The 23,733-nt window shown below is 40.7% G+C and overlaps 1 protein-coding gene across 2 annotated transcripts in view; it reads right to left on the bottom strand.

The window, feature by feature from the left end:
* ZBTB46 (zinc finger and BTB domain containing 46) overlaps positions 1-23,733 on the bottom strand; it is an 84,954-nt gene that overhangs the window by 7,726 nt on the left and 53,495 nt on the right. The window contains exons 7-8 of one of the 2 annotated variants that reach the window (XM_042463465.1): positions 17,133-17,184; positions 14,767-17,050 (exon numbers count right to left, since the gene is read on the bottom strand). The exons of the other annotated variant lie outside the window; for it this stretch is intronic. Of the exons in view, the coding sequence (XP_042319399.1) occupies positions 16,488-17,050; positions 17,133-17,184 (615 nt within the window). The 3' untranslated portion in view covers positions 14,767-16,487. Of the gene's footprint in view, positions 1-14,766; positions 17,051-17,132; positions 17,185-23,733 lie in introns of those variants that run through there. 2 annotated transcript variants of the gene reach the window in all.

Below are 23,733 nucleotides of genomic sequence, written 5' to 3' on the forward strand. Positions count from 1 at the left end.
TGGGGACTTTCTCTGCAGCAGTGTTTTCCAAGACCCTGTTACTTTTGCTATAATCTGGGGGCTGCAATGTGTGCTGCAGGAGGGAATACTAAAGGGCACAGAATCTGCTTTCCCCTTCAGCCACGAAAGTGTAGTTCTATTCCTGCATTTGCACTGTCAGAGTGCTCTGGTACCATAACAAACTACTGTATAAATCACAGGATTCCATACCATTGAGCCATGACAAGTAAAGTAGTGTCAGCCTGGATTATTTCTGCAGTGTAGCTGCAGCCTATGACCCCATGACACAAGTGATGGAGGATGGTAAGACAGTGTCGATCAGACACCTTTACTTATTCCTTCATTTTTACATCACTGTGGTGTACTTTTACAGTTTTTACACAAAAGAATTGACAAATTATCTTGGTATTTAAAAACACTAAAAAATACAGTAGGCCTAAAATAAACTCTTCCCTCTTCATTGAAAGTTAGCCAGTCCCTACAGTTTAGTCTAGTAGTTCCCAAACTCAGGTCCCCAGATGTTGTTAGACATCAACTGCTAGGTCAGGGATTCTGGGAGTTTCAGTCAAATAGCTGGTGACACAAATCTGGGACTATTGGTTTAGTCCCATTAAATGAAGACTGACAAGAATGCTGCCCTAACAAAAATGTTATCCTGTCCTTTTAATAGGTCCCTAGAACTATATTTTGAGATGTCTAAAAAGCTTTCAAGATTCCCCAATGAGAAGACTGTAGGCCTAAAATAGTTTACACTAATACAGAGCGATGGGATGCAGACACTTTGATATGAATAAATTCAGTAGCAGCAGAAGAGTTTTACTGAGAAATAACTTAGCTTGACCTACATTACTGCTCTTCCCCAGAACATATAACCACAGAAGAATTTTCGACATGTTATGAGCCTATTACTATTATTATTATTATTTCTTATATCCCGCCTTTCTTCCAATATAGGGACTTATAGTGCTGACCAAAAACAATGTGTATGTCCCTAATGTCCCTTCATGTTTACTTGAATAAATCAATTTTAGGCAAGAACAGGCAAAGCCAAGCTACCACCCAAAACTTGTACCGCATACTGGAATTCCTAAACTGTTGGATACATGCTAATCCCATTTGAGTGCAATTTTTCTCAAAGCCAAACATTTTGTACTGGGCAAAACAGTCTAACAAAGGGATATATTGATGGAAGATGCAACAAGTTCTCAATAGTTACGTTAGTTGGCAACCAACACATACATACTGCATCAGTACACAAAGGAACAGCAAGTATTAATTATTTATTAGTGGCATTAATATTCCACCTCTCCTCCAATGATCTCAAGGTGACATGGTTTTCCTCCTCCCCATTTTATTCTCACAATCATCCTGAATGGTAGGTCAGGCTGAGAGAATTTGGTGAGTTTCATGGCTTGGTGGAGACTAGAACCCCAAGTCCCAGTCTGCTACATTAGGGATAGGCAAAATGTAGCCCTAGATTAGCCCTAGGGAACCTCTCACAGCTGTTTTGCAGCCCTCAAACCTTTCATATTCCTTCAACCACCTCTTTTTCTGGCCAACAAAAAGGGTGAATTGCCTCTCTTGTAAGACCCCACAGACATCACTTCCACTTGCAAGCCTCTGTGAATACCTTAATATTAAAACAAATGCCAATTTTTAAAAAACCAAAATGGACTTCTGACCACTTCTTCCTTTTTTGGGTCCCAGAACAAGTAAAATGGTCCTTGGACTCATTCTAATGCTAATCTACATGTTCAAAATACTCTTCATTTCTGTCAAATAGAATGTGATCCTGCCACACCAAATTTGCATGAGTTCTGGTTTCCTGTGCCCTCTTCTCCCCAAATCCTTAAACTTTGTGGGAAAAGGCTTTGCAGTTTTATTGGAGTATTCACTGAAATGTACATTATCATACATGTGGCTGTCTGTCTGCTTTGCATGCATTTGGATGGCTGTACATTTTTGGCAGGAGGAGGGTGAATAGAAGCAAATTTGTGCAGGAAAGTGAAGACAATTAACTGTCAATGCAAACATGACAAAATGTGCACCAATTCGTACAGTACACTTATGTGTAGACTAGTCCCTGTTGCCTATCTCTGCACTAGAACATATATTAGGAACGTCATTTTTGGGTATGGCGATTAAATATTTTTCTGGTGATGAAGAATGTTAGTGTCTCCAAGGCCTGCTGAGGCACCAATAAAAAGAAGTAAAAATCTGCTAAATTAATCTCCTCCCACCTAGTGACCTTTGGATGTGCTGGACTGCAACACCCACAATCCCTTGGCAGGTCAGCACACCCCGAGGGCACCAGAAGGTGGCACCACTAGAGTATGTCCTCTGTTACTTGTCCTATATGTAAGTGATTGAGATTCAGTCAAAGCTTGTGTTAGCAACAATGCTGTAATGCACAGAATTAGACCAGAAATAACTTGCTGTGAGCCACTGAACCATAAATGCAACAACATGCCAACTGGTTTCTGGACTGCACTTGACAATCCAGAAGTAGCCCTAGAGCGAGTGATATGTGCATAGTATTATTGCGATTACAACAGTAAAGAGTTTAGTAATCATTTCATAGCAGACACCTTTAAATTATTGTCACTGTTGAAAATAGGAGGAGCATACCAGTAATCAGAAATAAAATCTTGAATGTAACTGTTCTTACACACACGGCATTGCTCCCAGTCCAAACTCATCTTTACCAAGGATTATAAGGCTCACAATGGATTTGCCACTTTAAAAATATTTTTAGATTAAAACTTAACATTAATGTTATTTTTGTCTGTTAATAGCGTTTTTCCCTGTTGTCATGCTTTTTAGAGGAGAACTGCACTCAGGTGGACTCCAGGGAAAGTATGCTAACAAGGGCCCCAGGGTCCAATTTACCAGAAGAATTCACAGAACAGCTGGGTAAATGCTCCCCCTTCCAAACAAAACTAGAAAATAGAATATAGTTTAACAAAACAGGTGAAAATAGTAGCTTGGATGGTGCTTAATAAAAGAGACCCACCTATCTAAATTAATAACTTCTAGTGGGATATCCTTGTTAGTTTATTCAGCAATTCTAGAGTTGCATGCATATCCTTCAACATTTCCGACATGAAACCTGGGACATATGTGGCCAATTATTTTTTATTTATTTATTTATTTTATTTTCTTCTGTCCCACCTTTCTCCCAATATGGGGACTCAAGGTGGTGTGATAAAATGATAAAAGATGAGAAAAGAACGGGGAAAGAACAAGGAAGAACACAAAGCTAGGGAAAGCTGCCAGAGTTTGTTTTTGCCTGAGCCTACTGGGAAGGACAAGATTTCACCCCACTTTTCCACACACACACACACACACACACACACTGAGTTAATTGAGTACAAACTGTTTGTGCATTTTCAAATCAGTTTGTGGCACCTGAAGTAAGCTGAGGACAAAGGAAGGAAGTGGAAGGAAGGAAGAGGAACTGGGACATTTTAAAAGCAGCTGGAAAAATGGAACAACAGGGAAATAACCTGGATCACCTTTGCCAAACTGGGACAGTTGGAGGATACATGCATGGCACCTTAGAAATCAACAGAGATATTATATTCAGTTTGGATCAATCACTTATGTTACATGGTTCCTAACAGAAGAAAAAAAACGTAGCCATGGATTATTAACATGGACAATGCTTTCCTTTAGCACCTTAGCTAATTATCTAATGTAGAATTGGCTCTTAAACTGCTCTACAACCAGTAAGTACCTTGGACAATAAAATAGGAAAATGGTACATATTGCTCATCAAACGTATATAAGTTTTAATACTTATCTGCACTGCCAGCTGTTACACTACAACCCACATCAACTGATGACATTGGGCAATCAAGAATATGATATTCTTCCATGAAATCCTACTTAAAGCCCAGTAACAATTGCAGCTTGGCATACTTTACTCTAATACCGAAACATCTATTGCCACATGGCCTAAACAAATACAGCATTCTATAAGCAAGTTTAGACATAATCTGACACATTCTAATATTTTCTTATTCCAATGTAATGATTAAGAGGTTCGCTAATGAGTCATAAAGAAGTATAAAGATTGTTTTGAATACTCCTTCTGCCAGGAATACTATCACTTTTATTAATATCCAAGTACCACTGAAAAGATTTATTCTTTAAAAACAGAGATCAGTGAATGGAGCCAAGCTGTAACCGTTTATTTGTACATAACAACTCTTCCGTACTTTGACCAGTGTCCCAAAGGAACTCCCAGATCTCCAATCACTAGCAACCCTCTACACTACCCAGAATGACTTCTGTTCCGCAGGATCGCCATCAACTAGCTCTTACAAAGTCTAGATAAGTTGAACAAGCTCCTCCTCATAAGGTCACCAGCAGTTGCCTAAAGCCTGCCCTTCAAAGCCAAGGCTATTTTCAGCATGGTTATATCCCTGAAATAGAACAAGCAATTTTACAAAGAAGAGCCCTTTAATTGTCAGTTTTCCAATGACAACTGAAGGTAGCACATAATAGACCAATTGTTGCCAGGGCTAAAGCAATTCATTCCATAATAATCTTTATTCATAGGCTTTGCAGGTTTCTCTACTGCTTCAGAAACCTTGCAAGACCTGTTTGATCAGAGATAACAGCAGGTCAGAAGCACTGATGTGCATACTATGGACAATGGCCCTTGGAATCATACCACTTTGGAAACTCACAAACTCATTGTCCCACTGTTGCCTACATTTGTTCCATCTACGATATTTAAAACTGTTGTTAAGTTCACTGGTAAGACATAGTTCCCACTGGTGCTGTAAGACAAGGTGCCTAAACAATAACAATCTAATTCAGAGCCTTGAACTAAGTAGTAAAATCAGCTGTTACAGTAGAGCAAACAATATATATGATATGCCAAAGAAACAAGTTTAGGACAACAACCGATTTAGAGTAGAATGTATGTATGGAGTACACTTTATTGCATTTATTTAATTCTAAATCACCACCACCATCATTTTCCACTTTTTCTCCAGTTTGAAACTCCACATGGCTGACAACAGTTAAAATGTAGCTAAAAATAAGTAGCACACAAAAGATTAAAGCAATAATTAAACTATCATAAAAGTGAAACCAGTTAAAACAAATTAAAACAACAGCATAACAAATAAAGTCCAGCATAGTCTAGAAGGCCTGTTTCCATTGACAAATCAGTTCTTAGCGGCCTGCTTTACGAGCTACTTGTACACTGCTTTTCATAAAACACCTGAAATGATATGTGACAAAAATAAAAAGTACAGTACAGCATTTTGCTTTTAAGAGAAGCTTCTGTACACACAACCAAGGGTCTTCTGAAACCTTAAAAATAAACCACTAATACAGGTGTATCATGTAAATAACAATCCCTAATCTAACTATGTATCTGTTTATATGCACATGTTTAGTCAGAGGTCTCCAGTAATTTGTGTTTGGTTGTGTACCTTTAAAAAACAACACATGTATTATGGCACACCATTTTGTGGAGGTGAGCTATAATCTACAAAAGTTTAGGAGCATTCGTCTTTAAAGTGCCACAAGACTCTTTGCTGTGTTTCCCTGTCATGTTCCAGTACTTGGGTTCAGTGCTTGTACAGATATCCATCCAGCAAACACCTACAACTCAATGTATGTTCTGCTAGTCCCACCTGCAACTTCTTATCGCCTACTCAAGGGAAATGGTCGCAACATTCTACTCGGGGGAGGAAGACAGAACAATTATCAATAGGGGAACCACTAGCAAAAGCCACTCCGAAGTCAACTTTAACAGAAGAAAACAGCAAGCTCTTATTTTTGAAAAATAACAATTTCTCTCCCACAACTCTATAGACAGCAGGTCTCTCTATTAATGATTGGCCCTATGAAAAATTAGGAATAATAATGGCAGGGAAAGGAGGATTGATCTTCAGACCTCCCTTCTGCACAAAGTTGTTTCAGCATCAGGGATCTCTTGGACCTGACCTTCTGTAGGCCTTATGGGCCTGTTACAGACTGCCAAAATAAAGCTGCTTCGGGTCTCTTTGAAGGTATGCTGTTTAAATGATGCATGCATCCTAAGAATCCAGAAGCTGCACCAAAGCTGAACTCCGGTGCTTAGGAATGGAGTGTGGCTTTGGTGCGACCTCTGGACTCTTAAGACCTATGCATCATTTAAATAGCATACCTCCAAAGAGACCCAAAGCAGCCTTATTTTGGCAGTCTGTAACAGGCCATGGTTTGCAATAAAGAACAGTTTCAGCAGTTTATATTTTTATTGGCAGAATCTGCTCCATGTTTTGACTCCCATTCAGCTAGAACCTTTACTACAACAGCTTGTTTACTACAACAGCTTGGAGGCAGAAGTACTGGAGTGTCACTCAAAATTATGCTTGATACTAATCCAGAGTGTTTTATCAACAACAGAGTTAAAGACCTGTCAGCTTCCAAGGAACCACAGCACATTCCCCCAGAAGCTGAATTAACCCAGGTTTAATGGTCTGCTACTCCAGCTAGGATGCTGCTTAACAGAAACAGCGTGGAGTAGTGTTGGCTTGGTTTTCCTAGAAACCTCTACTTGGAGCACCTTCTCCTTCAGGAGACAATAAAGAGGGAGAACCTGGTCCACTAGCTTATCTGTCGACAGGACTAGACCAGGTGATTCTCTCTCCAATGGGTGACTGGCTGAAGGTGGCAACTGGTGGCCATAGGACCATTTCTAGAAGAAAGGCAGTTTGGGGGTCATAGGCCTAAGAAGGCTACCAGAAAAAAAAGTGAATCAGGGAAGGTAGATATAAAGAAGAGATGAAGAACTAACACAGAAGAAAAGAAAAATGGAAAAGAAACTCAATGTTGTTTATTGTTTTTTTCCCTATCCTAAAGATCCAGCTTCCTAAGGCTGGGGGTGTGTGTGTGTGGAAAGGAAACTGGATTTACACTCCTTAAGCATGAAATCAGCAGGTGTTGGAGCCCCAGCCTAAAAACTTCTAGCCTAGGTACATTTTCTGAATGGAGCTAGGCAAAGGTGGAGAACTGATACTGGAACTGCACAGAGAATGTGAAGGTGGCCTTGGTTGTACAGTTGGTAATTTTCAACTCCACCAAATTAGATTACGGTACATAGTTCTCTATTTTGTACCAGTGGTTTATTAGTCTTGGTATTTAAAGTCTTTGGATTATTTGTAAGGAACGATGACATTTACCTGATGTCGTCCAGGTTGTTTTTGATTATGTTACTAATGATATGAATGAAATAAACACTTAAAAATTCTTGTTAATACCAAATTCCATATGAAATGGATCACAACAACAATTTTCAGTGAAGGTAAAAAGTCTCAGGTTTCTTGAACTTGTACAAACATGTAATTGTCGACTGTTTGATCAAAACTGGTTTGTAAATATGAATTCTGGAGCAAAGGATCCTGAGCTCTTATAGATGACTTGAGCTCTTATTAATAAGGAAAGAATATTAAATAAATAAATAAATGGAGACAACATGACAGAAATCTTATGTGTTTGCTTGGAAGGTATCCGAATTAGTGAACTGTCTTTCTGTTCCCATGAGATAACGCACCATGTTTTGTTACCTGTGGATTTGCACTGCATGATGGACAGACAGGCATAATATAGATAGGAAACTGTTTCCTCAGTTAAAGCAACCTTCAAAAAACCACTGGTCTACAAATGGCAAGAGTCAGTATGTTTTTTCACTCACAATTTTATTAAAAACTATCCAAGTACAGTACACATTTCTAGCTTGGAAAAACAGTATCACTAGAAATTAGATGTCATAGCTTATTTCTGAATTTCACAGTATTGAAAACATACATATTTGACCGCTTAGTAAAGGTGCCACAATACAGGTAGTTATAGCTTACATTCGTCTAATACAAATTTCAACATATTTGATCTAAAAGTTAACATAAAACACAATGGGTCAAAAGGGGAGCAGTATTTGGAAACTAAAAATGACAAAATGGTGAAAACACACATGTAACATCTTCTGATCCATAAGCCTAATTTTGGAAGGAGGTATTCAATCTAATTCACAATAATTTATCTCTATATGATCAAGCTTTCAAAACCTGCTTTTACAGCTTTGCAGAAGTGCCAGCTCTGGGCATTCAGACTAGATGGTGCCTATAATGTCACCAAGAAAAAACTGTTCAGTCCCTAGATCAATTTGACACACTCTCTCAACACATTAAAGACAATGAATGATCAGATAAGCAATGCATTCCTTTTACAAAATAAAAGTAAGTAACTGGCTTGTACCATGGGTGGAGAGGCAGAAGTGAGAGCTACACTCATGTTGGATATGCAGCTATGTAGACATCAGTCATTCCAAAGAAACTATTACTTCCATAACTGCAATAATGTGCACCGAAAACTCTCTTTTCATTATGTTTGTATTCACCCATGGTTGTTTTATAAGCTCTGAAGAAAAGAAGAACAGAATGCATTTTGACTAAAGTTGTGTATAAGGTGAGTTTGCCCTGAAACTCAGTTAGATCACAAGGGTCATTGCCAGTGACAGGAAGGAACAGACAACGACAAGATAAAACGTTGCCAAAGAATAGCACCGTAATAATGGACTCTCATTTGCAAGAAGCACTTTTAACCTTTTAAAATGTTATATGAAACGATCACTTTGCAAATACATTCATAACAAAAATTTTGCTCTCATGTTTTTAAATTATTCTAGTTATCAAATCAAAGTGTTATTATTCGCACAAGTATTGCTTTTGAGACAATTTTTATGGCTTCAAAAATATTTTTTTTAATTCTTTGGTTTTGAAATTGTGGCAGACCTGTCCAGTTTGGAACAGTTTAAAAGGTATTACAACTTTTTAAAAGTCTTTTATTTCCAACTATAACAACATTTTACATCACTGCTGACATGACTATCACTCCCAGATTGTTAAAATAGCTTTCTTTATCCTGAGAAAAACCAAATAGCACAGCTCCATATCTGTTAAATCAGAATTGCATTATCAGGACTATCTAAAAGTATTTCTATTAAAAAAAACAACCAAATGGCAACAGACCAAAACGAACAATTAAAAATCCCCGTCTATTGTGACATATTTTTATTTTAGAAATGAAAACAAGATCTCCAAAGTGACATAAGAAGCTTTCTATGGATCAGGAACCTATCTACCTGCTTAACTGAGGAAAATAATGTATTAAATCCTGTTGAATTTACAGTTATGAAATAAAACTAGCACCAATTTCTTTAACCTGAGATACAGAAAGAAAACTTGTGGATCAGATTTTGAGGGTACTACTGCTGGAATTGAGCTACTTTTTCCACTGCACAGTTCAGCTAATCCTTTCCAATAGAGTAAATGAGGATGCTTAAAACACACACTTTATATTAATTCATGTTTGATACTGGATGCATGTCTTTTAATAAAACTATTATGGCAATTGATTATCTGAAACACAATGAATTTATTGCTGCTAACCCATTGCTAACCCATTGCTGTATTGAAAAGGAAAATCTTCATGTTACTTGTGCTGCTTGTTCACTTATTACTGTCTTATTGCTGTCCTATTTTGAGAGAGATAGAGGAATGGCATAAAACATGAAAAACTCCTGAAAAAAGTCTGTAAAAATGTCCTTTAAAAGTTACTTTTTAAAATTAGAAACTATTATTCATTACACCACTCTTACCTTTAGAAATGTCTCTTCCTTACATGTTATCCAAAAGACCAACAAGCAACTTGGTTAATTTAACTTAGTACTTTCAAGCTCTGATACCTATGACAGTAGCAGCAACTAAAAACAGTTAGCCATCCTGACAGAGTTTCACATGTCTTTTTCTTTACACTCAAAATGTTTAAAGAAAGGGGACAACAGAGAGGTATGGATTAGAGAACTAAAAAAATCAGCTGCACAGAAAAGACTCAAGATCATGCCAGTCCTAGATAATTTTAACTGATGTAACATAGGTAAATGAGAATGGAAACAACTCTTGGATTAGAGATTGACTTAGTTGTCCTAAAGGAGGTATAAGTGTTCTATGTATATACAGATCACTGCCAGCCACACTCATCCAGATGAAGATCAGAAGTAGCACAGCAATGATAAGGTCAAGAGCTAAGCAAGCACGTACATTGCTTGTGGAGGTTAACTTTGGGTGGCTGGGGGGGAAGGGTTAGAAGAAAATGAAATTTCCACTGTTTCCAAGAACTAATTACCTTTTACACAGGACACAGGCTTAATGAGTAGAGGTACTGTATATGTGCTGTATGAAAATATTACTGGCAAGACATATGCAGCAGCCCCTATCATATTTCACAGATGAAAACCAGGACAGAAATAGCAAAGTAACATCAGAGTGTGGCAAGAGTTAATATGAAGAACAAACAAGCTGGGTGATAGTATGCAGTCTTGCTTGACTGCTTTTCCAGTTGGGAACCATTCTGTTTCTCCATACTCCATTCTGATGACAGCCTTTTGTTCTGAGTACAGGTTGCACATCAGGACAATCAAATGCAGTGTCACCCCCGTTTCTTTGAGAGCATTCCATATGGTCTATGCTGTCAAAGGTTTTACTGTAGTCAATAAAGCACATGAAGATTTTTTTTCTGGAATTCCCTAGTGTGCGCCATTATCTGTTGTATGTTTACAGTATGATCCCTAGTGCCTCTTCCTTTCCGGAAACCAGCTTGCACCTCTCAGAGTTCTCATTCCATTTTTGATCAAAGTCTTTGCTATAGAATTTTGAGCATGACTTTCCTTACATTGGATATTAGTGTAATTGTCCTGTAGATACTGCAGTGTTTTGTGTCTTCTTTATGTACAAACAGTGGCACCTTGTTATCCACTGAGGTTTGGTTCCAGGATCCCCTGTGAATACCAAAATCCATGGATGTTCAAGTCCCATTAAATATAATGGCAAAGCAAAATTGTGTCCCTTATATAAAGTAGAAAATCAAGGTTTGCTATTTGGAATTCATACTTTTTTTTGAATATTTCTAAACCAAGGATGCTTGAATCCGTTGATAAAAAAAATCTATGGATAAGGAGGGTCAACTGTACAGTGATCATTTCTAGTCTGTTGGCCATTGCTTTGTTTTCCATATTTTGTTGGCAGATTTTAGTCAGAACTGAACTTGACTGTGTGAATTGTAGCAGTTCTGTTGGTATGCCACGGGTTCTTCCCAATTGCTTTGAGTGAATTTTCACTTCACTTTCCAAAATTTGGGGTTCATCTTCATATATTTCTTCTTCCCATGCATCATTTATCCTGTCATATTTTTAATATAGTTCTTCTGTATTGTTTCCATTATTATTTTATTTTGATCATATATTAAGTTCTCCTTCTGGTCATAGAGCACCCCCACCCTTGAATTAAATTTTTCATAAAAATATATACAGATCAAAAAGAGTTGGGCTTTCTCTGTAACAGTAGTTTCCAAACTTTGGTCCCCTCCATGTTTTGTACTTCAACTCCCAGAAATTATCGTCAACTTGGTCAACAGTCAAGAATTTTGTAAGTTGAAGTCCAAAACTTCTGGAGGACCAAAAGTTGCTCTATAATAAAGCAGCCATTCATGGAGCACCTTGAGACATGTCTGGCTTTTCCTGTGGGGAAAAAAATGAGAAGGAGCCAGATAAAGGACAGTTCTTCAAACAAAACTAAAATAAAGCATCACAGTGTTGAATACACCAAATTGTTGCTGCAATTCTAGGCACGCTTTCACTGGTGTAGGCCTTACTATGGGATGGAAGTCTATGTTGACATGTCTAGGTGTGAAGTGTAGATCTATTAGGAACATTTTGCATAAGCCCAAGATATATTTTAGTGAGATACACACAGGCGCTTCCATAGATAGTCATTTTCTTTCTTTCTTGTTTTGTTTCTGTAACAACATCTGCCTCTTTCCTAACAAACACATACACACCATTCCTAAAGTAACTGTACAGGGAGCTTTCTCTTAACTATAAAAATCCTGTTTGCTGATCTTTGCCTATCTTGCTGTGCTTTCTTCTTTCCCCACCTACTGTTTGTCAAAGAGCAAAATAAATTATTTAACAGTTGACAGACTATAAAATTGCAGGCTAGCTGTGCTAATTAGAATAGAAAAGAGTATTTGCTTGCACAACCACAGACTACCCAAAACTAAATTTTGCTAGTCAATACAGTCAGTTTAAACAGCTTCAATAGAAAAAGATTCAATAGAAAATGATCCAAAGGCAGGGTTTTTGCCCATATAATATAAAGAAATTATAAATGAATTCAACATAAACTCAAGATTGCAAAACTAATGGGTTCTTTAGTAACTATGAAAAACTGATGGTACAGGTTGAGTCTCCTTATCTGGAATTCCAAAATATTTCAAAACCCCAAAACTTTTTTTATGGTAAGATAGTGACACTTTTGCTTTCTGAAGGTTCAGTGTACACAAACTTTGTTTTGTGCATAAAATTATTTTAAAATACTGTATAAAATTACCTTCAGGCTATGAGTCTAAGATGTGTAAGAAACATAGATGAATTCTGTGTTGAGACTTGGGTTCCATTTTTAATACAGTGGGCCATCCCTTTACACGTGGGATCCATTCTGAATCCCCCATGTAAGGGAAAACCTGCGTATGCTTGCACCCCATTAAAAACAATGGGGTGTGTTCGCACAGCTTGGGGACAGCACGCACACTATGGGCATACACACCATTCCTTTGATTGCCACACGGCTTCCGCGTGAGCTGGAAGCCACGTATAGTGCACCCATGTATGGCGCGGGCGCGCTGTATGTACATTTATGTACGTTTATCAAAATAAAATATTCCAAAATCCAAAAGAATCCAAAATCTAAACGTCTGGTCCCCAGCATTTTGAATAAGGGAGACCTTGAAGAATGTGGTGAAGAGGAAAAAGGGAGGAGGGGGAGGCAGGGGAGAATCCCAACCTGGCGACCCCCGAGAAAGAGTCGAGCGACCCTCAAAGGGGCTGCGACCCCCAGGTTGGGAACCCCTGCTTTAGATTGTAAGCCTGAGGGCAGGGAAATGTCTAATTAACAATTTGTAAGCCACTCTGATAGCTTTTTGGCTGAAGAGCAGGGTATAAAAATATTTTAAAATTGTGTTATCATTAATGAACAACAACAATATTTGAACATTAGACGGAACTTTATGAGAATGAGAATGGCTTGGCAATGGAACAATTGCCTAGAAACATGGTGAGGTGTCCTTCTCTGTACACCTTCAGAAAGTGGCAAGACAGTTAACCTGTTGGCATGCTTTAGATGGAGATCCTCTACTGAGCCTGGGATTGTGCACCATGGTTCATGAGCCCCCTGGCAACTCAATTGTTCTGTGATTCTATTCTGGCATCCATTCACAGAGGACAGGTTATGATACAGAGATGTAAAGCTGACTTCAATGAGGTTCTCCAAGAGCTCATCTAAAAAGATCCAAATATCCAATACTTTTTTAAAAAAATGGATAGCATGGTGCAGATTGAAATACTGTTTATCAAGAAGAACTGAGACAGCTAAGTAAGAAGCAAAATTTGTGTTTTCTAGCCATGCTTTCCTTCTCTCTCCATCAGATATTCACAAGCGATGCCACTTATACCATGTTTTTAAAGTCAATTACTCGCTGTGCAAGCATGATAAGACCCAGCTACCAGCTGAATAACTCAGAAACCAGGCAGGAAACTAGAAGTTGGGATCTGATATTAGAATTCCAGGAGAAAGTTCATAGAACTAAATAGTGTAGCTCGCACATGGAAGTATATCATATGAGAAAACATCATGCCTGTTAGCTTTGGGAGGGCTGAATGGAACTGGGTTCCAAAAACTTCAAAACTGAATGTTTCTAACACCTTTCTGGGGGCTTTCATTATCTTATTCTGCATGTGAGAAGAATCACGAACAACCAATCTATGTGATTAGAAATTTGTTGTATCTACTGCTGCCATTGTGATTCCATTTTGAAGATGTGATGTTGTCTTTTTGTACTGGTCACTGGCTATTATTATTATTATTATTGTTGTTGTTGTTGTTGTTGTTGTTGTCAGTGACCAGTACAAAAAGACAACATCACATCTTCAAAATGGAATCACAATGGCAGCATTAGATACAACAAATTGTATGCCATGGGCAGGTTTACATTCTCTATTTTACTGTTTGTATGTGCAGCGCTGTGTAAATCTACAGCGCTATATAAATGAAACATCATAATAATAATAATAATAATAATAATAATAACAACGTTTTATTTATATAGCGCTGTAGATTTACACAGCGCTGCACATACAAACAATAAAATAGAGAAAGTAAACCTGCCCAAGGCATACAATCTAAGAAATAATAGCATAATACATATAAATAATACATAACAGTACAGGAAAGGGTACAATAAAGTAAAGCAGGCAACAAATTAAAAACGTCAAGTAACAAATAATAGTCACACAATGCCTGGGAATGCTTCTCTGAACAGGATGGTCTTCAAGTCAGTTTTGAAACTGATTAAAGAAGTGATGAGCTGTGTTTGTGGGGGAAGGAGATTCCAGGAGTGAGGGGCAGCAAGTGAAAAAGGACTAATCCGGGAGGGGCCAGAGAAAATCCTGGGCTGAGACAGCAGACCTTGACTACTAGAACGGAGGGCACGAGTGGGAAGGTGAGGAGAAAGAAGGTCTGATAAATAAGGAGGGGCCAGCCCATGGAGGGCTTTAAAAGTCAACAGTAAAAGCTTATACTGAATCCGGAAGGGGAAGGGGAGCCAGTGAAGGGATGATAATAGAGGAGACATATAGTCAAAGTGGTGAGCGGATGTAATAATGCATGCAGCTGAATGATGGACCGAAATTAAAGGATGGAAGTGAGAGAGAGGAAGCCCTTCCAGAAGGAATAAACTTCATTCATTCATTTTGAAGATGGAGATTTAGATCCAAAATGGTTGATTTCAGTCTTTTTTTACAAAATGGAAATTCCAATAAAAATGGTCCAGGTGGTCTATTGTTTCCACTGTATTTTGATGGTTGACAAGATTCTGATATCTTGGCACAGTCAGAAGTGATTATGCACAAGCTTACTGTTGCCACGACTAAGGAATTAAATGTGCTCTAAACCAAGTGTTGGCCTAAATGCAAGCAATCTACTGGAAGATGAAAATGATAATGAGGCATCACTGCATGGTATGTTTCTTAGCAAATTAGCTAAAACCTTAAGATAATGAATCAGTTCTGTGGAATCTAGTGTTCCTCCATCCATGGTAGTACAGAAGTCTTGCTTACAGCAGCCTTACAAATCAATATTTCACTGCTATACTTGCTTATGCTTTTGACATCTGAAACTAATCACTGGCTCTTTCTTCTACCCTTACAAGGTTTTTAGCTCTTTAATAAGCTACACAGAATATTACCTCAGAGCTGCCTTTGCTGAATCCAGGATATCCCCGAGACAATCAGGGTATTTCCAGATGAAACTTTTATTGTGCAACCTTACCCCATTACTGGGGCCCAGGCATCACCATCTCCCACTTGTAATTTTCCCATCTATCCCGTTGCATCTTCCATATATTATATATATATATCTGTTCAAGAGAAATAGATGAAATAACAGCACTATGATAGTGCTAGGACTCTTCTCTTATGAAGAGAAGCATCCTTATGATGAGTATGGCTTAGCTTCTTTCCCTTCTGGCTTGCCATCACCAAAACTGTGCATAAAAAAGACACAACTGTGTGAACTTGCATGTATGAGGCTCTCCAGAGAGAATGTACATCAAGCAAAAGCTCAACTAGGCCCATCATATAGGGCACACTTTGCCACTGGAATACTAATTTTACCCAAGAGGAGCAAAGTAAAAGATTGCTTCCAGAAAATGTACCATAAAGTAACTGCTGTTAAAATAGTGACCTTTTTATCCTTTAAAGTTCCTGTTAAAATACGGTAACTCAGACAGGGCTATGTGCCTTCGAGTAATTTTTGCCATTGCTACTCTAAGTTGAAGCTATCATAGCTTTTGGACAGTATCTGTTCAGAGGGGGTTTGTCTTTATCCTCATCTAAAGCTGAGACGGTGTGACTTGCCCAAGGTCACCCAGCAGCTTTCCATGGATGAGCAGGGATTCAAACACTGTTCTCCAGAGTCTTAGTTCAATGCTCAAAACACTATACTGTACCATGATGACTCTCATGCTCACAATACAAAGTTTTAAATTTATATTGCTATCTATAAGACTTATCTTTAAAAAAGTATAAAAATAAGATGTTTTGTCTTAAGAAAATTCTGAATAGTACATTTTTATCTGTTCTTCAAGTCTGAAAACCATATTTGTTTTATCACTCCTTTTTTTTAGTCTGAGCCATGGTACTTGGAGATGAAGAGAGTTGTGACTCCCTTTCAGTGTCTAGACATTTCATTATCTAGCTATCAGTCAACATTCTCATTGTCCTGAACACAGAGACTGTTGACAGAGCAGGATCTGCTGAATAACAAGGAAATCTCCAAGAATTCTATGCCATTCTCTCTATCACCCAACAGTTTTTATTATTCATCATCAGAATCCTGACTTTGATCAATACTACTCAGTAGCTCTTCTGCTATTGGTTGTGTGGAGCCCAGACAACAAACTTTCACGTGAGTAGTGAGGTTTTTCTGAGTACCAAAACCCTTCCCACAGAAAAGACACAAAAACAAACGTTCACTGGAGTGCACCGACATAAGATGCCTATTTAAATCTGTTTTGTCTCGGAATAGCTTTAGACAGTGAGGGCACTGCATCTTCTTCCTGTTAAAGTGGATTGTTTTCTCATGTCGATCCATGTTTGATTTGAGTGTGAAGCTTGCAGGACACTTTGGACACTGGAAACGAGCAAGCTGACCAGAAGACATGTGCCCAGAAAGACCAGCCAACATTGGTCCAGAATAGTCAGCTACATCAAAAGGGGTAATCACAGGGAATGTGTGTTCATGAATGTGTTCCTCCAGCTTTTCCACACATTCAAATATTTTCCTGCAGAAAGCACAGCTCAGCCTCTTGGGTACAAGGGAATCCAAGAACAAGCATTCATGGCCCAAGTCCACATCTTCAGACTGTGAAGTAGTCGTATCTAAAACAGGAATGCACACAAGGTTAAATTTTAATTTTTATGGATGGAATAATTAAACTTAAGTTTTATTCATTCAATTTACCTGTGTCAGAGCTGTCTGTCTGCCACAGTGCTAGAAATCCATCATAGGTGACCTGCGTAGGAAAATTCACGGACAACACACAATTAAATTAATGAAAATTCTGATAATTATTTTATACATTACATTTGAGTTTCTCAAACATTATACTATTAAATATCTTTTCTTTAAAATTGTTGAATATCTGTAAAAAAAAAATCTCGGTTTCAACATTCTCAAACAGACTCTGTCCTAAAGCTTCTGAACAGAAATGACAGTTCCATACATCTTGCTGTTTTTACACCAGAAGCACTTCCATAGCAGATAAAATGTGAAACCAGAAGGTTCCTGATGAAGTGATTTCTGAGTGTGGAAAACAGCCCTGACAATCTTCTTACACAAAAATACTGGTGGGCATAAAAAGGGTGACAAGCTAAACAGAATCAGTTATCTTAAACAGTACTATCTAGGAAAAATGGCCACTGTTTTCACTCAGTGTAACTTTATTTACCTTTATATGCTGTTTTTCCTCCAAGGTGTTCAAGGTTGCATGTTAAGATTCTTTCGCCTGCCCCACCCCCAAGTACATATATTATTCTGAAAACAGCCTTATAATGTAGGTTAGATTTAGAAATCATGAATGGCTGAAGGTTACCCAATGAGCTTCATTTCTGAGGGACAATTTGAACTTGTTTGTCATAGTTGAACATAGTAATAGCTACACTAACCTAGCTCTTGAGTTTTCCTTGCTATGCACGACCCACAAAGACAGGAATAGGAAGTACTTGCAACTCTTTTACATTCTGTGCTGCAACAAGACTCTTGCTGCTTTCATAAAGTGTCAGTGAGCTTTCAAAATACTATACAAACTTGCTATTAAAGCAATACAAAGAGATCCATGCAGTCTGGTTATAAACAGACAACACTTCAATAGCTAATTTCCAAAATTAATTCTGATATTTCCAAAGATGACTTTACAGAAGAAGGAGGCTCCTCCCTCCCTGTCATCTTTTGGCCTCTGAGGGAGAGAGAAGGCTGGCCCAGTACCATCAGGGGCTGGCCTGAAGACAGAGGCTCCTCCCTCCCTAACTGTCATCGTTCGGCCTCTGAGGGAGAGAGAAGGCTGGCCCAGTACCATCAGGGGCTAGCCTGAAGAAAGAGGCTCCTGCCTCCCTAACTGCCCGCCCGCCCGCTTTCCACCTGGGCAGGAGCGGCCCAGAGAGACTCTTCCTTGCCGCCGGAGTGGCGTTTCTCCAAGGGGAGAATCTGTAATCTGTACTGTATTGTATTTTCATTTTGTTTTGTAAACCGCCATGATCATAGGAACGGCGGTATATAAATAAAATTTCAATCAAAAATTTCAATCAATCAAAAGAAGGGAGGTCTCTTTTTGCTAGGTTTTCTTTAGAACAGGAATGAAAAATGTTCCAAATGTTGTTGGATTACAACTTCTAGAATTCTTCACCATTGGCTATGCTGGCTAAAGTTGCTGGGAATTGAAATCCAACAACATCTGGAAAGCTGCATGATTCCACCACTGCTTTAGATCCAAGTACATACTAGCATATTCTGATTTATAAAGAAGGCCTCTTCTTATATACACAGCATTACTTGCATAACAAATGACTATTCTCTATGTATCATAACAGATCAAGTTACATTTTTCAGAATTTGGGAGTAGAGAACTAATAAACATTCAACACTTTCACAAAGGTCTCTACAATTGATGACTGTTTTCTCTTTTTTTTTTTCAAAGTCAGGGAACATTTTTTAAACACGGAGTGTGAATATTTTAAGGTACATTTTACAAGTTCAGGCAAATTTATAGCAAGAAAAGCTATTACTCCCTTGCCGCTTCACATTCAGGATAATACTTGGGACACTTGGAGGGAGATGGGCATGGACAAGGAGAATATAATTCAGATGGTGAATTGGGGGAGGCAAGAGGTATTGACTGTGAAACGGCTATACAAGTTGTGCGGGGTAACGGACGATATGGCGCTAACAGGGTGAAATGTCGTTACAGAGGAAGGAGAGATCGATGTTTGATATCTATCTCCCCTTCCATTCATCCTGCTATCCCAAAAGAGCTGGAGAGTATACCTAACCAAGCACGGAACCTTTCCCTGCTCTTGTGTAATGCCAGGTCAGTCAAAAATAAAACTCACCTAGTCCATGATCTCCTACTTGATGAAGAGGCTGACCTGGCTTGTTTCACAGAGACCTGGCTGGGTGATGCTAGCTCAGCCACCTGGTCTCGGGTCTTACCAGCCAGGTACTCTGTCAGTGAGCAGGTAAGGGAACATGGGCGAGGGGGGAGTGGCTTTGGTCCATAAAGATAATCTTGCTTTGGCCAGGATACCTATCTGTAAGATGGACCACATCGAATGTATGTACCTTAGCTTAAAGACTAGGGAAAGTCTGGGGATTCTGTTGGTTTAGCGTCCACCCCGTTGCTTGACAGACTCCCTAGCCAAGCTGACGCAGCTGGTCTCGGAGCTGCTGTTGCAGTCGCCTAAGCTTTTAGTTCTGGGCAACCTCAACATCCCCCTCGAGGCCGGTTTAACGAACTTATCTGGTGCAGCTCGGGACAAACATGGGCCTTTCCCAGATAGTCTCTGAGCCCACGCATTGTGTAGGTCAAACTCTTGATGTGGTCTTCTCTATGGAGCAGGCATATCCGTGGTCGGAGGTAGTTAATATCTCCACTTTGTCATGGATGGATCATTTCCTGGTGAAGGTCGGGCTGAAGGCCACTATTCCCCGACCTGGCTTACTTCACCGAAACCTGGCTGGGTGAAGACAGCAACGCCATCTGGGCTAGAACCCTCCCAGCTAGGTAAGTGGTCCAAGAGCAGGTCAGGGAAAGTGGGCAAGGAGGGGGAGTGGCATTGGCCCATAAGAGTACCATCATCTTGACCAGGAGACCTGTTCGGAAAATGAGACATATCGAGTGTGTTTACCTGACTCTGAAGGCTAAGGACAGTTTGAGGATTCTATTGGTGTACCGTCCACCCCATCACCTAACAGACTCCCTGACTGAGCTGACACAGCTGGTCTTGGAACTGGTGCTGGAGTCCCCCAGACTTTTAATCTTGGGGGACCTCAACATTCCTCTTGGGACCAGCTCATTAGATCCTACAGGAGCAGCTTGGGAGTTCATGACTTCCATGACAGCCATGGGCCTGTCCCAACTAGTCTCGGGTACGAGACATTGTGCAGGTAACACACTCGATGTAGTCTTCAGCACCAAACAGGAGACCCTGTGGGCAGAGGTGATCGACACCACTGCCCTGTCATGGACAGACCATTTCCTGGTCAAGGTGGGAGTAAAAGCCACTACCCATAACCTTCTTGGGGGTGGAGGACCTATTAGAATGGTCCACCCTCAAAGGCTGATGGAACCCAAAAAGGTTCCAAGAAGCCCTAGAGGGTCTTATGGTTGGGAACGACGTCGATTCTCTCGATGCCCTGGTTGATACCTGGAATGACGACCTTAGACACTATCAATCCTGAGTGCCCTCTCCGGCTCGCTCCAAAAAAGAATCCATGGTACCCACAAGATCTTTGCAAAATGAAGCGGACCACGCGACGGCTAGAGCGCCGCTGACGAAAACACCAACGCTTATCCGATAAGACACTCCTTGAGAACACATTAGAACAGGCATCGGCAACCTGCGGCCCGCCAAGGCCTTCCCACCGGCGCCTGCGCATTCCTGCCGCCGATCTGGTGCCCATCTAGGAGGCCCGGTGCAGCCCCTGGAGCACTCCAACAGGGCTCCAGGGGCTGCAGCGGGCCTGCATCAGGCTCCACCTTGCCCTCTGCCCTCCTCCTCCCTATGAATAGAAGAGCAGGGAAAGGAGGAGGAGGAAGGAGGAGGAGCCAGCTGGCCAGCAAGAGCAAGAGCAAGACAGAGAGAGGTTGGTTGCTTCCTTAGGGGAGGGGGGTTAGCCTTCTATTCTGAATTGCATTTTAGTAGTTTCCATGCTTGTAACTATTATTATTATTATTTACTTGCCCTTGGCATTCTCTTTGCAAAAACTTCTCTCAGCTCCTTGTGCTTTTCTGGGTTGAGACAGTGTGCATGCTTTCTCCCTTTTATTCTGAATTGCATTTTAGTAGTTTCCATGCTAGTAACTATTATTATTATTATCATCACTCTGGGGGCGGGGCATGCGGCCCTGCCCCTGGAGGGTGGAAGCTCCACCCCCGTGGCCCCACCCCCCAGAGGGTGGAAGCTCCACCTCACTGCTTCGGCCCCCCAGTTGTCTGAGGGACAGCAACCCGGCCCCCGGCTCAAAAAGGTTGCCTACCCCTGCATTAGAATCTTATGGACTGGCGATCGAGGCAGCAAAGAATTCGTTCTATGCTGCCCGTATTGCATCGGCAGAGTCACGCCCAGCAGAGCTGTTCAGGGTGGTTAGAGAGCTAACTCAACAGCCTCCTGCCCTGAATCCATTGTTAGAACCAACTGCTGCCTGCTGTGATGCTTTTAATGACTTTTTTGCGGATAAAATCTCTCAGATAAGCGCTGATCTTGACGCCAGCATTAAAACAGACACTGTAAGAGAGGTGTCTAGCGACTCCATGGACTATATTAGACTGGATCTATTTGAGTTTGTAACTACCGATGAAGTGGACAAGCTCCTTGGAAGTGTAAGGAGAACATGCCCCCTCGATCCCTGCCCATCATGGCTGACTGTTCAGGGAGGGGACGCAGTAACAACATTGTTACAGACTATAATTTCCAACAACCTTAAAACAAGCTATGGTTAAACCGCTCTTGAAAAAACACTCCCTAGAACCCCTGATTAGAAATAACTATAGGTCAGTCTCGTTGTTACCATTTCTGGGCAAGGTGATTGAGAGGACGGCTGCCCTCCAACTCCAAGCTGTCTTGGATGAAACCGATTATCTGGACCCATTTCAAACTGGCTTCAGGGCAGGATACGGAGTAGAGACGGCCATGGTCGCCTTGGTCAATGACCTCCGTGTGGGCATCGACAGGGGAAGCGTGACCCTGCTGGTGCTCTTGGACATCTCAGCGGCATTCGATACCATAGACCATGGTATCCTTCTGAGGCGCCTGAGGGAGTTACGTATCGGAGGCACTGTACTCCACTGGTTCCGTTCCTACCTCTTGGGCAGGTTCCAGATGGTGATGCTGAGGGACAGTTGCTCTTGTAACAGAGAGCTGACATCTGGCGTCCCTCAAGGCGCCATCCTGTCCCCCATGCTTTTCAACATTTACACGAAGCCACTGGGCAAGGTTATCCGGAGACATGGGGCTCAGTGCTATCAGTATGCTGATGATACCCAAATCTATCTCTCCATGTCTCTTACTGAAGCAGTGACCAAGGATGGCATTTTGTCTCTGAATGCCTACCTTGGGTGGGTAATGGGCTGGATGAGGGAAAACAAACTCAAATTGAATCCAGAGAAAACAGAGGTACTAGTGATAGGTACCCCTGGCCCAGGGAAGGAGATCTGCCATCCAGTCCTGGATGGGGTTACACTTTCCCTGAAGGACGAGGTTTGCAGTTTAGGCGTGCTTCTGGATCCGTCTTTACAGTTGTAATCTCAGGTGGAGGCGATATTCAGGAGTGCTTGGCAACAACTTCGATTGATATGCCAGCTGTGTCCTACCTGGCCCAGGAGGACCTTGAAACAGTGGTACATGCGCTAGTAACTTCTCAGTTAGATTTCTGTAATGCGCTCTACATGGGGCTACCTTTGTACCAAACTTGGAAGCTTCAACTGATTCAAAATGCTGCGACCAGATTGATCACTAATACATCTAGATCAGAACGTATCACACCGATATTAAAATCTTTACACTGGCTACCAATCAGCTTCCAGGCCCAATGCAAAGTGTTGGTTATTACCTTTAAAGCCCTACATGGCTCAGGCCCAAGTTACTTAAAGGAATGCCTCTCTCTACACAATCCGCCCTGCACACTCAGAACATCTGGAAAGATATTACTGGAGTACCCAACAATCAGACTGAAATCAAACATCCTATGACAGGACATTTACTGCTGCTGCCCCCAGACTTTGGAACAACCTGCTGGAGGAGATCCGCCGCATCAACACCCCAGATGCTTTTAAGAAAGCACTTAAGACGGATCTCTTCCGGCGGGCTTATCCATTTGATCCACCATTATGGAACCTCAGTAATACCCTATCTTCCACTAATTTTATATAGGTATGGACCATATTAATTTTATGAATTTGTCTTGTTCATTAATTGATGTAATTTTAGATAATTTGTGCTTGTTGTAATGCTGATTTTATATGTTGCACTCCCACCTCGATCCATGAGAGAGGCGGGAAATGTAAATAAAGATTTATTTTATTTTAAGAGGCCCTAGAGCAGTGGTTCCCAACGTGGGGGTCGTGACCCCTTCTCGGGGGTAGCCAGGTTGGGAATCCCCGCTCCTCCTCTCCCCGCGGGTGCCGGCGCTGGAGCAGGCATTGGCAGGGAAAAGGGGAAGGGGCTCCCTCCTTTCCCTTTCTCCCTGCGTGTGCCTGCACTGGCACGGGCATGCACAAGGAGGAAGGGACTGGGGGTGCCTCCTCCTCTCCCTCCCCGTGGGTGCATGCACACACGAGGAGGAAGGGACG

Source organism: Sceloporus undulatus, chromosome 4 (assembly GCF_019175285.1).
Source record: "Sceloporus undulatus isolate JIND9_A2432 ecotype Alabama chromosome 4, SceUnd_v1.1, whole genome shotgun sequence".
NCBI classification, from domain to species: domain Eukaryota; kingdom Metazoa; phylum Chordata; class Lepidosauria; order Squamata; family Phrynosomatidae; genus Sceloporus; species Sceloporus undulatus.